The sequence below is a fragment of the Microplitis demolitor genome, chromosome 10 (genome assembly GCF_026212275.2).
Source record: "Microplitis demolitor isolate Queensland-Clemson2020A chromosome 10, iyMicDemo2.1a, whole genome shotgun sequence".
In the NCBI taxonomy this organism is placed as follows: Eukaryota; Metazoa; Arthropoda; class Insecta; order Hymenoptera; family Braconidae; genus Microplitis; species Microplitis demolitor.
This window is the reverse complement of record NC_068554.1, coordinates 1,693,050-1,703,522: the sequence shown is the minus strand read 5'-3', so window position 1 is coordinate 1,703,522 and position 10,473 is coordinate 1,693,050. Positions and strand designations below refer to the sequence as shown.

At 28.5% G+C, this 10,473-nt stretch overlaps 5 protein-coding genes across 5 annotated transcripts; 3 read left to right on the top strand and 2 right to left on the bottom strand.

The window, feature by feature from the left end:
• Positions 1-530: 530 nt before the first annotated feature.
• LOC103571771 (glycerol-3-phosphate phosphatase) lies at positions 531-2,991 on the top strand. The gene is made up of 5 exons (XM_008550056.2): positions 531-620; positions 835-1,190; positions 1,315-1,563; positions 1,840-2,100; positions 2,340-2,991. The coding sequence occupies exons 2-5, from the start codon at positions 1,103-1,105 to the stop codon at positions 2,675-2,677; spliced, it is 936 nt and encodes a 311-aa protein (XP_008548278.1). The 5' UTR covers positions 531-620; positions 835-1,102; the 3' UTR covers positions 2,678-2,991.
• A 16-nt stretch (positions 2,992-3,007) lies between these two features.
• On the bottom strand, positions 3,008-3,829 carry LOC103571772 (conserved uncharacterized protein). Its single transcript, XM_008550057.2, has 2 exons — positions 3,603-3,829; positions 3,008-3,532 (listed from the first exon to the last, which is right to left on the bottom strand). Exons 1-2 carry the CDS (start codon positions 3,678-3,680, stop codon positions 3,008-3,010), a joined length of 603 nt encoding a protein of 200 aa, XP_008548279.1. The 5' UTR covers positions 3,681-3,829.
• Positions 3,830-4,643: 814 nt separating this feature from the next.
• On the top strand, positions 4,644-6,936 carry LOC103571878 (beta-1,4-glucuronyltransferase 1). Its single transcript, XM_008550201.3, has 4 exons — positions 4,644-4,946; positions 5,006-5,994; positions 6,072-6,252; positions 6,722-6,936. Exons 2-4 carry the CDS (start codon positions 5,006-5,008, stop codon positions 6,926-6,928), a joined length of 1,377 nt encoding a protein of 458 aa, XP_008548423.1. The 5' UTR covers positions 4,644-4,946; the 3' UTR covers positions 6,929-6,936.
• A 305-nt stretch (positions 6,937-7,241) lies between these two features.
• Positions 7,242-7,883, top strand: LOC103571770 (2-oxo-4-hydroxy-4-carboxy-5-ureidoimidazoline decarboxylase). Its single transcript, XM_008550055.2, has 3 exons — positions 7,242-7,433; positions 7,494-7,647; positions 7,706-7,883. Exons 1-3 carry the CDS (start codon positions 7,244-7,246, stop codon positions 7,881-7,883), a joined length of 522 nt encoding a protein of 173 aa, XP_008548277.1. The 5' UTR covers positions 7,242-7,243.
• A 14-nt stretch (positions 7,884-7,897) lies between these two features.
• Positions 7,898-9,151, bottom strand: LOC103571769 (proteasome maturation protein). Its single transcript, XM_008550053.3, has 5 exons — positions 9,015-9,151; positions 8,782-8,879; positions 8,639-8,699; positions 8,131-8,306; positions 7,898-8,060 (listed from the first exon to the last, which is right to left on the bottom strand). The coding sequence occupies exons 1-5, from the start codon at positions 9,015-9,017 to the stop codon at positions 7,973-7,975; spliced, it is 426 nt and encodes a 141-aa protein (XP_008548275.1). The 5' UTR covers positions 9,018-9,151; the 3' UTR covers positions 7,898-7,972.
• Between the last annotated feature and the right edge of the window lie 1,322 nt (positions 9,152-10,473).

Sequence of the window (10,473 nt, the reverse complement as noted above, 5' to 3'; positions counted from 1 at the left end):
TAAAATAAGGAAATTAAAAAAAAATATATATATGGTTTGACCTAGTGAACTTTTTAAATTTGAATTTTGATTAATTTAAATTTTAGTAAAATATCCTACACTATAGATTTAATTTAAGGACATTGTTAGGCAGTGCACGCCACTTTTTAAAAAATTTTATCAATCAATTAAAAAAAAAATTAAAGCATTTTTTTTTCTGAAACGAGAAAAAAACTTCTTGGGAGAAAAGATATACATGTGGAAGGGGAAAGTAACCGATGCCACGAGATCGAGCCCAGCCGCTGTCGTGTCCCTGGTAAGATATATATATATATATATATGTTTATATTGTTATCCATGAACAGTAAACCGAATAAGCAACAACTAAACGTGGGACAACGATATAATAGACTTGGTTTTTCAAAGCTATTCAAATTCATCAAAGATATTCACTTATGTTAAAAATTGAAGGAAAAGAAATATTTTTAGTGGATTTCTGCAAGAATGTAACTTTGTGAGAAATAATCGTATCGAGATTTGAAAAAAATGCATTTTATAGTTTGACATGAAATCAAAATTTTGCAAAACAAAGGAAACATCAGATTTTGTACACGGAGGAAAATGTCACTCAAAATTAAATAGTAATTACAACCACAACCAAAAATTTGCTATCAAATAAAAAATTATAATCCAGAAAAAAAACTGCGATGACTTGGAGAAAATTAATTTTTTATTTCAATTATTACTCTTTAGATTGTAATTTTTACTTATCATAATAATTACAATCCTAAGTAGAGATAATTACTTAAAAAATTTCAAAATCGCTCACAAGTTTAATAATTTCTATTTTGCTAGATGGCAGTTTTGTCGAAACTATACCACGTGGACCGACTTAGACGTTCAAAATCAGTGTCGAGCATCAGCTTGAAATTGCACCTGTCCCTTCTTTTGTCATTCATCTGTCACCGTACGAAACTTGACCTTCTTGACATAGGTCACTTCAGGGCCGTCAGCCATAAAAAAAAACCTTCTAAATTGACGTTCGTCAAAATAAATTAATATCTCGGCTTAAATTTACTGCAGTATTAAATAAAATCAAAATTAGTAATTCAAAAAAATCAAAATGAACCCAATAAATTTAAATAATTTGAGTAATGATGAGCTAACCAAAATATTAGATTCATTTGATACCATTATCACTGATTGTGATGGTAAGTTTTTATATATTTACATTTATATTAATCGTTTACTTGATACTTGACTTTTTAATTAAATCGTTAATTTAAAAAATTTTTAAGTGATGTCATTTTTTAAAAATAATTATTTTAATTGTAGGAGTACTTTGGCATGACAATACTCCGATCGCCGGAGCTGCTGAGGTTATGAGCGCCTTTGATAGGCTAGGAAAAAAAGTATTTTACATAACAAACAATAGTACTAAGTCATGCGAAGAATTTATTGAAAAATTTCACAGTTTAAATTTTCCCGCAAATGATGAAAATATTTTATGCACTTCATATTTGGTCGCAAAGTATCTAAAGGATAAAAACTTTAAAAAAAAGGTTTACATGATTGGATCTTCAGGTTAAAAATATATTTTTTTTTATCATCTTGAAGTTAACAGACAATTCAAATGATACTGAAATTAGCTGATGTCTAAATGTTTGAAAAAATTGCACATAATTTTTTAAATTTTCTACATGCGCATATTTTTAGTTTTTTTACTTGATTTTTTGACAAAAGATTTGAAAATTATAAATTGTCAGCTAACTTCAGTATCATTTTCTTGATTGTCAATCATTAAATTAATTAAGCATTTATTAATTAGAAATATATATATGTATGTTTTTTTTTTATTAGGAATCGCTAAAGAACTTGACAAAGTCGGTATCCCACATGTTGGATTAGGTAGAGATCCAATAACATCAGATGACGTATCATTACTACTTAGTTACTTTAAACCAGACTCAGAAGTTGGTGCTGTCGTTGTAGGATTCGATTTACATTTTAATTATCTTAAACTTTTAAAAGCCGCGAGTTTTTTAAATAACAAAGATGTCGAGTTTATTGCAACCAATACTGATGAACAATTTCCTGGAGATAATAATATAATAATACCAGGTACTTATTTTATATTTTATTTATAGGAAACAGAGTGGCCATAAACTGAAAATGTCGGGAATCATCAAGGAATTTAATGCATGGAAATGTCTGGGAATTTAATTGCGACAGTTCAAAATTTAAAAACTTAACTGTAAAAACCGGGAAATATCAGAGAATTTTAAAATCATTTTTATGTGGCCATCCTGTACTAATAATTATTAATAAAAATAATACAAATAATTTAAATGATTAATCAGGTACTGGAAGTCTTGTAAAATGTGTTGAGACTTGTTCGGAACGTAAAGCAACAGTTATGGGAAAACCATCGACTTACATATCAGAGATGTTGCATAAAAATTATAAAATAAATCCCGAACGCACACTGATGATTGGTGATCGTGCTAACACCGACATTTTACTTGGAAAACGATGCAATTACAAGACTCTGCTGGTATTGACCGGCGTAAGTACTGCCGAGCAAGTGGAAAAATGGAAAAAATCAAGCGACCCATACGACCACGAGTTGGTACCGACTTACTACTCAAATTCAATCGCTGATTTACTTCCTTCTTTGGAAAAAAAATTTAAAAATTAATTAAAGTAAAAGACCTAGTATCTGATCAGGGAACTAGTACCCGATCACTCGAAATATTTGTATATTCATTTAGTAAAACCCAGTAAATACAGGTATAAAAATACATGAGTAATCAGGTACTAGTCACCTGATTGAGTACTAGGTCTACCTTATTAAATATTAACAATAGTTAATTTAAATCGATCGAATAAATTTAAAATTTCAAGTATAATTTTTTTTTGCTACTCCATTAATTTAAATAATCGCAAATTTTGTGATTAATGTTCAATGCAAAGTACAAACTTGAATAAATACAAATTATTTATGAAATATAATATCAATTTAATTTAATTATTCGTTATACATTCCGTCGACGAGGAAATCCATGCGACGATAGTGCCGCTTCTCCCAACAGTCACAATAATTATTATAAATAAACATCATAATAACAATAACAATTGGTAATAAAAATATTGTTGCAACAATAGGTAATATATAATTTAATTTATTTGATGATTTTAATGGCTGAGTTATTATTTTCTCATCATCCTCGAGATCATCGACTGTCGTTACTGTTGGCTTCGCTTTCAGCTTTTTTATATTTACTGTCATATTGTCATGTTTGTTTACTTTATCACTTAAAATATAAGTATTGTTTAAACTGGAAGAATTTACAGAGCTTTCAACTCCTTTTCGCGCGACAATTGTCTTGCTAATTACTCCTTTACGTGGCTTTATGTTACGTTGCTCAATAAGTGATTTATTGGTATTACTGATATTTGAATTATCTAAAGTGTATGATGTATTGTCAACAGTAATTCCTTCAGCGATTGTAAATTTCTTAGGATATTTAGTTTTCATCAGACTTTTTTGTATCTACAAAAAAAAAATTGTTACTTAATTTGGTATAATTAATTTATTAATTAACTAAATTTTAATTAATTACTGATTCTGATGAATTTTTATTGGAGGTTATAACCAGTTCTGTACACAGAATCAATACAAAACATATTTTATAATACATTTTTTTAATAAATTTATTGAGTATTTGATGGCGAGTATTTTAGAAATTTATTGTGGAGAAACTTAAAAAAATAAAATAAATAAAAAAATTTTATTAAATGTTAAATCACGTAAGCATCTACATGGTAGAGCATAACTGAGTATTGGAAACTGAAACTCAGTGAAAGTTTAGTCTATTTAATTTCTAGTGTTTTTTTTTTTATTAGAAAAAAAAATCAATTTTATTGATTGGTTGGTTTCAAATTCCCGCCAAATTTCTTCCCTGCGCACTAGATCCCACAAATGCGCGCGCATTGTCTGTTCTCGCGGTATTTTTTTATAGATCATTTAAAATGCAACTGATCTAAGTAAGTAAGTAAATTTTTATTTTGACAAACAAGACACAATCCTCATTACAAAATATGAGAAAACTATCACGAGAATAATTAGAAAAGGAAAAACAGAAATACAATTATGCAAAGGAGTGATTTGGAGATATATACGGACAATTATGTCGTTAATTTGAAGTGCTTTTATACAGTAATGTCTTTCAAAAAGTAAATTGTCTGTTTTCGCGATATTTTGGTATCGATAATTCAAAATAAAATTGCACTGATCTAAGAACTAAATGACTTTATAATTTTTTTGAAAGTAAAAAAAAAAAATTATGCCGATTATTATTTTTCTATCAATAAATTTAATTCAACATTACGGTAATTATAGTATAAATAACTATGACATTGTTCTACATTCAGTCATAAATAAATAATTATCATCGGGTGCATTCCATAGCATTATTTTATTATTTTTCATTCAAGTAATCGATCGTTTCAGGATGCGCGCGCGTTATCCGAGATGTGGGTGGAATATAATTCCAGTCGACGTATTGATAGAACCCCAATTGAAGGATATTCTTGTACAAGTATTAAAAAAAAGCTCATTATTTTTATACAATAAATTTATTTATATTAAAAAAAACGTATAATCATAAATCTGATGGATTTATATTATTAATTGGTTGCAATTAAAAGCTCAGAGAAATGATCTCGATATTTTTAAAAACACGTGAGTAGTAAATATTTGTTTTATCACCGTGATAATGATGAAAAGAAACCGTAAAATAAATAAATAAATTTTGACACGATTGATAAATAAAAATAAATAATTATTTAAAAATAATGACACGAGAATGCTACTTATTTACATTGGATTCAAATAATTATCCAGCGACTAGAGCTTATTTAAATAAATTAACTAAAAGATAGACGTAATTATTCAAAGTGTTCAGGTAAAAATATTGATAAATTAATTTGTAATCTTTTGTAATCATAAATTAATATATTCCAGATGAGTAATCACTCACGAACTCTAAGTTTATTAAGTGTAATGGCCTTATCTATAATAAATATAATCTTGACATTTTTTCTACTTCAATCACGGACCTGCGACCCAAATGAAATCCCCGAGGAATTAAAATATGAGGCTGTGACTACGTGGGGCGTCGAGTCACAGCCAGAAGACAACCATTCAACCCAGTGCCTACCCCCGTATTTTAAATCCACTATTAATTTAATCAACAACACTGACAACACTATTCTAAATTTAGATATACGCTTCGGTAGATACGACAATCGTCGTCAGTTTAAAACATTCGATTCAGTATTAATTGGAACGCGATTCGCGGAATTGTCGCGTGCGAACGCAGTCTGTCTGGCGACCCAGACATCCTTGGAGAAGCTGCACTCTCTGGTCCAGGTGGCTCACCATTGGACAGGTTCTATTTCCGTGGCTTTGTACACTGCCGGTGATGAAGAATTCGAGGCTCTTCAAAAATATATAACGTATCTGCGTAAATGTTACACGCCAGTACTTGAGCGGATTAATTTTTCTCTGGCAATCCCTAGGAGTAAATTACCCGTCAAGCAGCCCCGGAGCTACGAACCACCGATGGGCTATGGGTGCTCGCGACCGGAAGCAACACTCAATGATCTAGTTAGTAAACTGTCTAAGGAACATAATAATTGGCGTGTCCGCAATGTCTATCCGCAGAACCATATGAGAAACTTGGCACGGAAGAATTGTCAAACTGATTGGGTTTTTCTTACTGACATTGATATTATACCCAGTATTGGACTTGCTAATTCACTTAATATATTTTTACGTGATACTGAACGCTGTGATAAGTGTGCTTACGTTATTCCTACATATGAAATAGACACGCGAGTTAGATTTCCAGCAAACAAAAGTGAATTGGTAAGACTTGCGCGTAAAGGTCTTGCTAGACCATTTCATTGGAAGGTTTTTATTCATAATCAGTATGCTACTAATTTTACCAGGTGAATTTTTGTTAAGTGATCACTTATTGTAAAGTAGAAGGTAATTGATGATGATAATGATAAATTAATTGTTTCAGGTGGGTATTGGATGTGGCGCCAGAGTCAAAACAATTTAAAAATGTAGTCAGTGGGAAAGCATACATAAGTCATAATGTAACTGATTTTGAATTTCTTTATGAACCTTTTTATGTTGCTAAAGATATTGTACCACCGCATGACGAAAGATTTATGGGCTATGGATACACTCGTAATACACAAGTAATTATTATTGTCATTTTAGTAAATTTTATTGATAATTTACATTTGTCTTCAAGTATGAATTTTAAATTATCTATTTGAAATTTTTGGGCGGCATTTAAAATTTTTTTTTTTAAATTTACTTTTTCTTATTATTGTCAAATGACATTTTATATTTCAGCAAATAGATTTATTACATTTAATTACATGATACTGAAGTTAACAGACGGTTAATAAATTTTGAATTTTTTTTCCAACAATTTAATTTTAAAAAAAAGAGAAAATAAAAATATGCACATGTAAAGAATTAAAAAAACTATAGGTGCAATTTTTTGAAATATATTTTTTTTTTCATAATTTATCGTTTAAAAAAAAATTCAAAAATTATTAGACGTCTGCTAACTCCAGTATCATAATTATTTGTTGAAAAAAAAAATCTAAAAATTACTACCTGTGTGTTAACTTCAGGATCATTTAATTACTGCCGTAGGTTTATGAAATGTTTATTGCTGGCTATCAATTCAAAGTCCTGTCGCCAGTATTTACAATTCACTGGGGTTTGCAGACAAGAAAAAGCCGCTCAGTGTGGCGTGAAAGACAGAATATCATCAACAGACGACAGTTCGAACAATTTAAGAAAGAAATTTATACAAAATATATGCACAATACGTTGGGATTGATCAATACATTTTACTAAATAAAGATAAATCATATAAATATATAAAATATAAATATATATATATATATTATTATATAAATATATTCGTGATATTTAATATGGAATTTTTAATACCTGATGTTTAGTCATATTCTAAAAATAAAATTAATAACAACATTAATGTCAGGAATTATTTACCTCCTCTGAATGCCATTTTGATTAGAACCAGACTTTATTTTATTTTTCCAAAGATAACTACTGATAAGAATGAGTTGAACTCTAGGTTACTTCAATCCATTTAGTTTGATAGTCAGTACTCATTAAAATTAAATTAATTCCAATAAATTATTGAAGATGAGTAAAAATAAATTGAATATTGAAAAAATAAACTCACTGTCTAAAATTGAATTTAATAAAATATTTGAGAATATTATCGAACATTATCCAGTAGCGAGTGATGTAATTGCAGAAAAAAGGCCTTTTGCTGATGGCAGTCAATTGGAAAATTTGTTTTTCCATTTCATAGATCAACTCGATACTAAGGGTAATTTAATTTTAATTTTATTGATGAATTTTAAACTAAATAATTTTTTTATTTAAGTAGAAAAAAAAATTATTTTAAAAAAACATCCAGAATTAACGGGTGAGATGTACAATAAAAAAATTCTGACAGCTGAGTCTGAAAACGAGCAAGCGATTGCTGGAATAAATCAGATGACGGAGGAAGAAAAAAAATTATTTAATAATTTAAATGGATTGTAAGTAAAGTAAATTAAAAATTATTTATTTATGCAGAGAATTATTTTTTTTTTTTAGGTATAAAAAAAAATTTATGTACCCATTCGTTATTTGTGTGCGAGAACACACAATTGCTTCGATAATTTCAGGTATTGAAAGACGATTAGAAAATTCGCTGGAAGTTGAATTAGACATCGCGATTGGAGAAGTCAAAAAAATAAGCAAGTTACGTTTGAGAGATTTAATTGACATTTAATTAATTAATTTCAATTAATTATTTTAAAGATTTATTTTTTATGTAATGCGGAGAAATACATTACCAACTTATTAATTATTATTATTAAATTACAATAACCGGAGTTTTTTTTCCACAACTGCATGGGGCTGGAGCATTTGCTCTCTGAATTCTGATGGGTTCAGTACGTCTTCAAATCTAAATAATAATTATAATTATAATTTATTAATCAGTTTTATATATGATGAAAATAAAATAAATATCTTACCCAATTTCTTCGTCACGTCCCAACAAAACATCGCGCATTATATTTGATGATGGCAAAAACGGATGCCGGCCAACTTGATCAGCAGCTTTCAGCTCCATTGCTAAACGTATTGGTGCATGTAGACCTTGGACATTTCTCATCAAATTCATTTCACGTTGCAGGCGAGTTTGATGAAACTGGTTTTAAAAATTTACAATTAATCTTGCATTTATTTAAATACACATTTTTTAATTTTTACTCCAAGGCAAAAGACCCAGTATCCAATCAGGAAACTAGTACTCGATCACTTGATGTATTCGTATATTTAAACTTAGTAAAAATAAGTAAATATAAATATAAAAATACATGAGTGATCGGGTACGCGTTCCCAGACCGGGATTACTTACAATTATTTAAAAATTTGAAAAAATTGCCAATTATCAGCCACATTTACACTCATTAATTTTTATTACAAGTCCGCCTGCGAGTGAAATTACCTTAATATTTAAAGAATGATAAAAAATCTTACGTTACGTTCTGACGCTTCAAGAGGATGATTAAATCCAAGATTTTGACGTGGGTTAACTAAACTATAATTTAAAAAAAAAAACAATTAATATCGAAAGAGTAAAATTCAAATGTTCAAAGTAAAAATTAATTGATAATTGATACCCATGAATCATTGGGTCCGGTGCACCATATGCGCCTGTTGGCATATCGAAACTCTCACCCACGGGTCCACTGGATTCACGTGATGCCAAATTGAAACTCTAAACAATTAAAATTATTTAATTACTGCAATAATAATAAATTTTATATTCTAACCTATAAATATGTTTTTTTTTTTTTTTTAAATAGTGGATACGAGATACATTGAAATTAATTAATATTCGAAACTGACTTACCATTTTTATTTTGTTTTCTTCAACAATTATTTAATTAATTGGTAATTAATTTATTTCTTGTACTTTTAATAGGAATGACAATTAAAATTGTAAACGACACAATCAGCGATGATGATGCCAATTTTCAAATCATTGAGGAGAGTTTACATATAAAAAATTTACTTACCCCCAGAGGTCGCACTATGAGTAGATAATGCCATCACGCGGGAGACTGACTGGTTTCTGCGCACGCGTATGTCCATTTTGTCTCTACTGCGCAAGTCGTTCCAACCGTTTCCACAACTGCGCAAATCTTCTGCGTCAAACTTCACTTAGACGCCGTTGCTTTACCTCGGGGATTATCTACGTCGTGATTACATAAATAAATTCGCTGTTTTTCTGTTCAAATAAATTAAAATTCGTGTCTTTAAATATTCTTTACTACCTAACGAACATTTCGTGATAATAATTTTATCGGTACGTAAAATATAAATAATAGAAACAACTAATTAAATTGTGGCGACTTTTTCATTGTTCGGTTACCGGCGTTCGTCGTCATTCGTTTTATTGATTTAAAATCCGTGGTACTGAAGTTAGACAACGTCTAATAATTTTTGAATTCTTTTTAAAAACGATACAGTAAAAAAAAAAAAATATTTAAAAAACTTACGCCTATAGTTTTTTTTTTTATTTTCTACGAGTGCATATTTTTAGTTTTTTTTTTTTTTTTATATTTTATTTTTAAAAAAAAATCCGAAAATTGTTAATTGTCTGCAAACTTCAGGATCATGTTAACTTCAAGATCATTAAAATTAATACAAATGACTTTTATTAATTAATATTAATATATTAGTTTTTAAAAAGTATTAGTGAGTGTTTGTGTATAAATGTGATTTTTTTTTACCGAAGTATTGGAGTGAAAGTGTTTTTTTAAACTTTTTATGTCGCGATTGTGAAAAAATTTAAAAATAGAATTTAGTTTTTTTTTTTTTAAATTACAAATTGTGGTTCATAAATAATGGAGTGATTATCAGTGTTTGTGTGAATAATTTTAATTAGTATATTTTAAATGAACAACTATTAAATTATTCAAATTTCGTTTCCGGATCGAGAAAAATTAATTCATCGTGTGTCTAAAATGTAAGTTTTTATTTTTTTTAATAATTCCTTATTTATTTTTTATGTCAAAAAAGAAATTTAAAACAAAATTTTACGCGCCAAAAATGTTTTATTTTAAATAAAACAACTTTAATAAGATTTGAAAATAAATGGCGATTAATTTATGAAAAAAAAAAAATCATACGATTCACCTAAAGTTTGATTTTTTAAACAATTAATTTTAAGGTGACTTTGCGTTTTTTAATTTTCTAAAAGTTGTTTTTAACGCCACTACACAAGATGGTGAAAACCAATTTTCTTACCTTGAAAATATTTTTTTTCCATTTATTATCAGCAAGGATCAAATTGGGGTTCAGGAAAA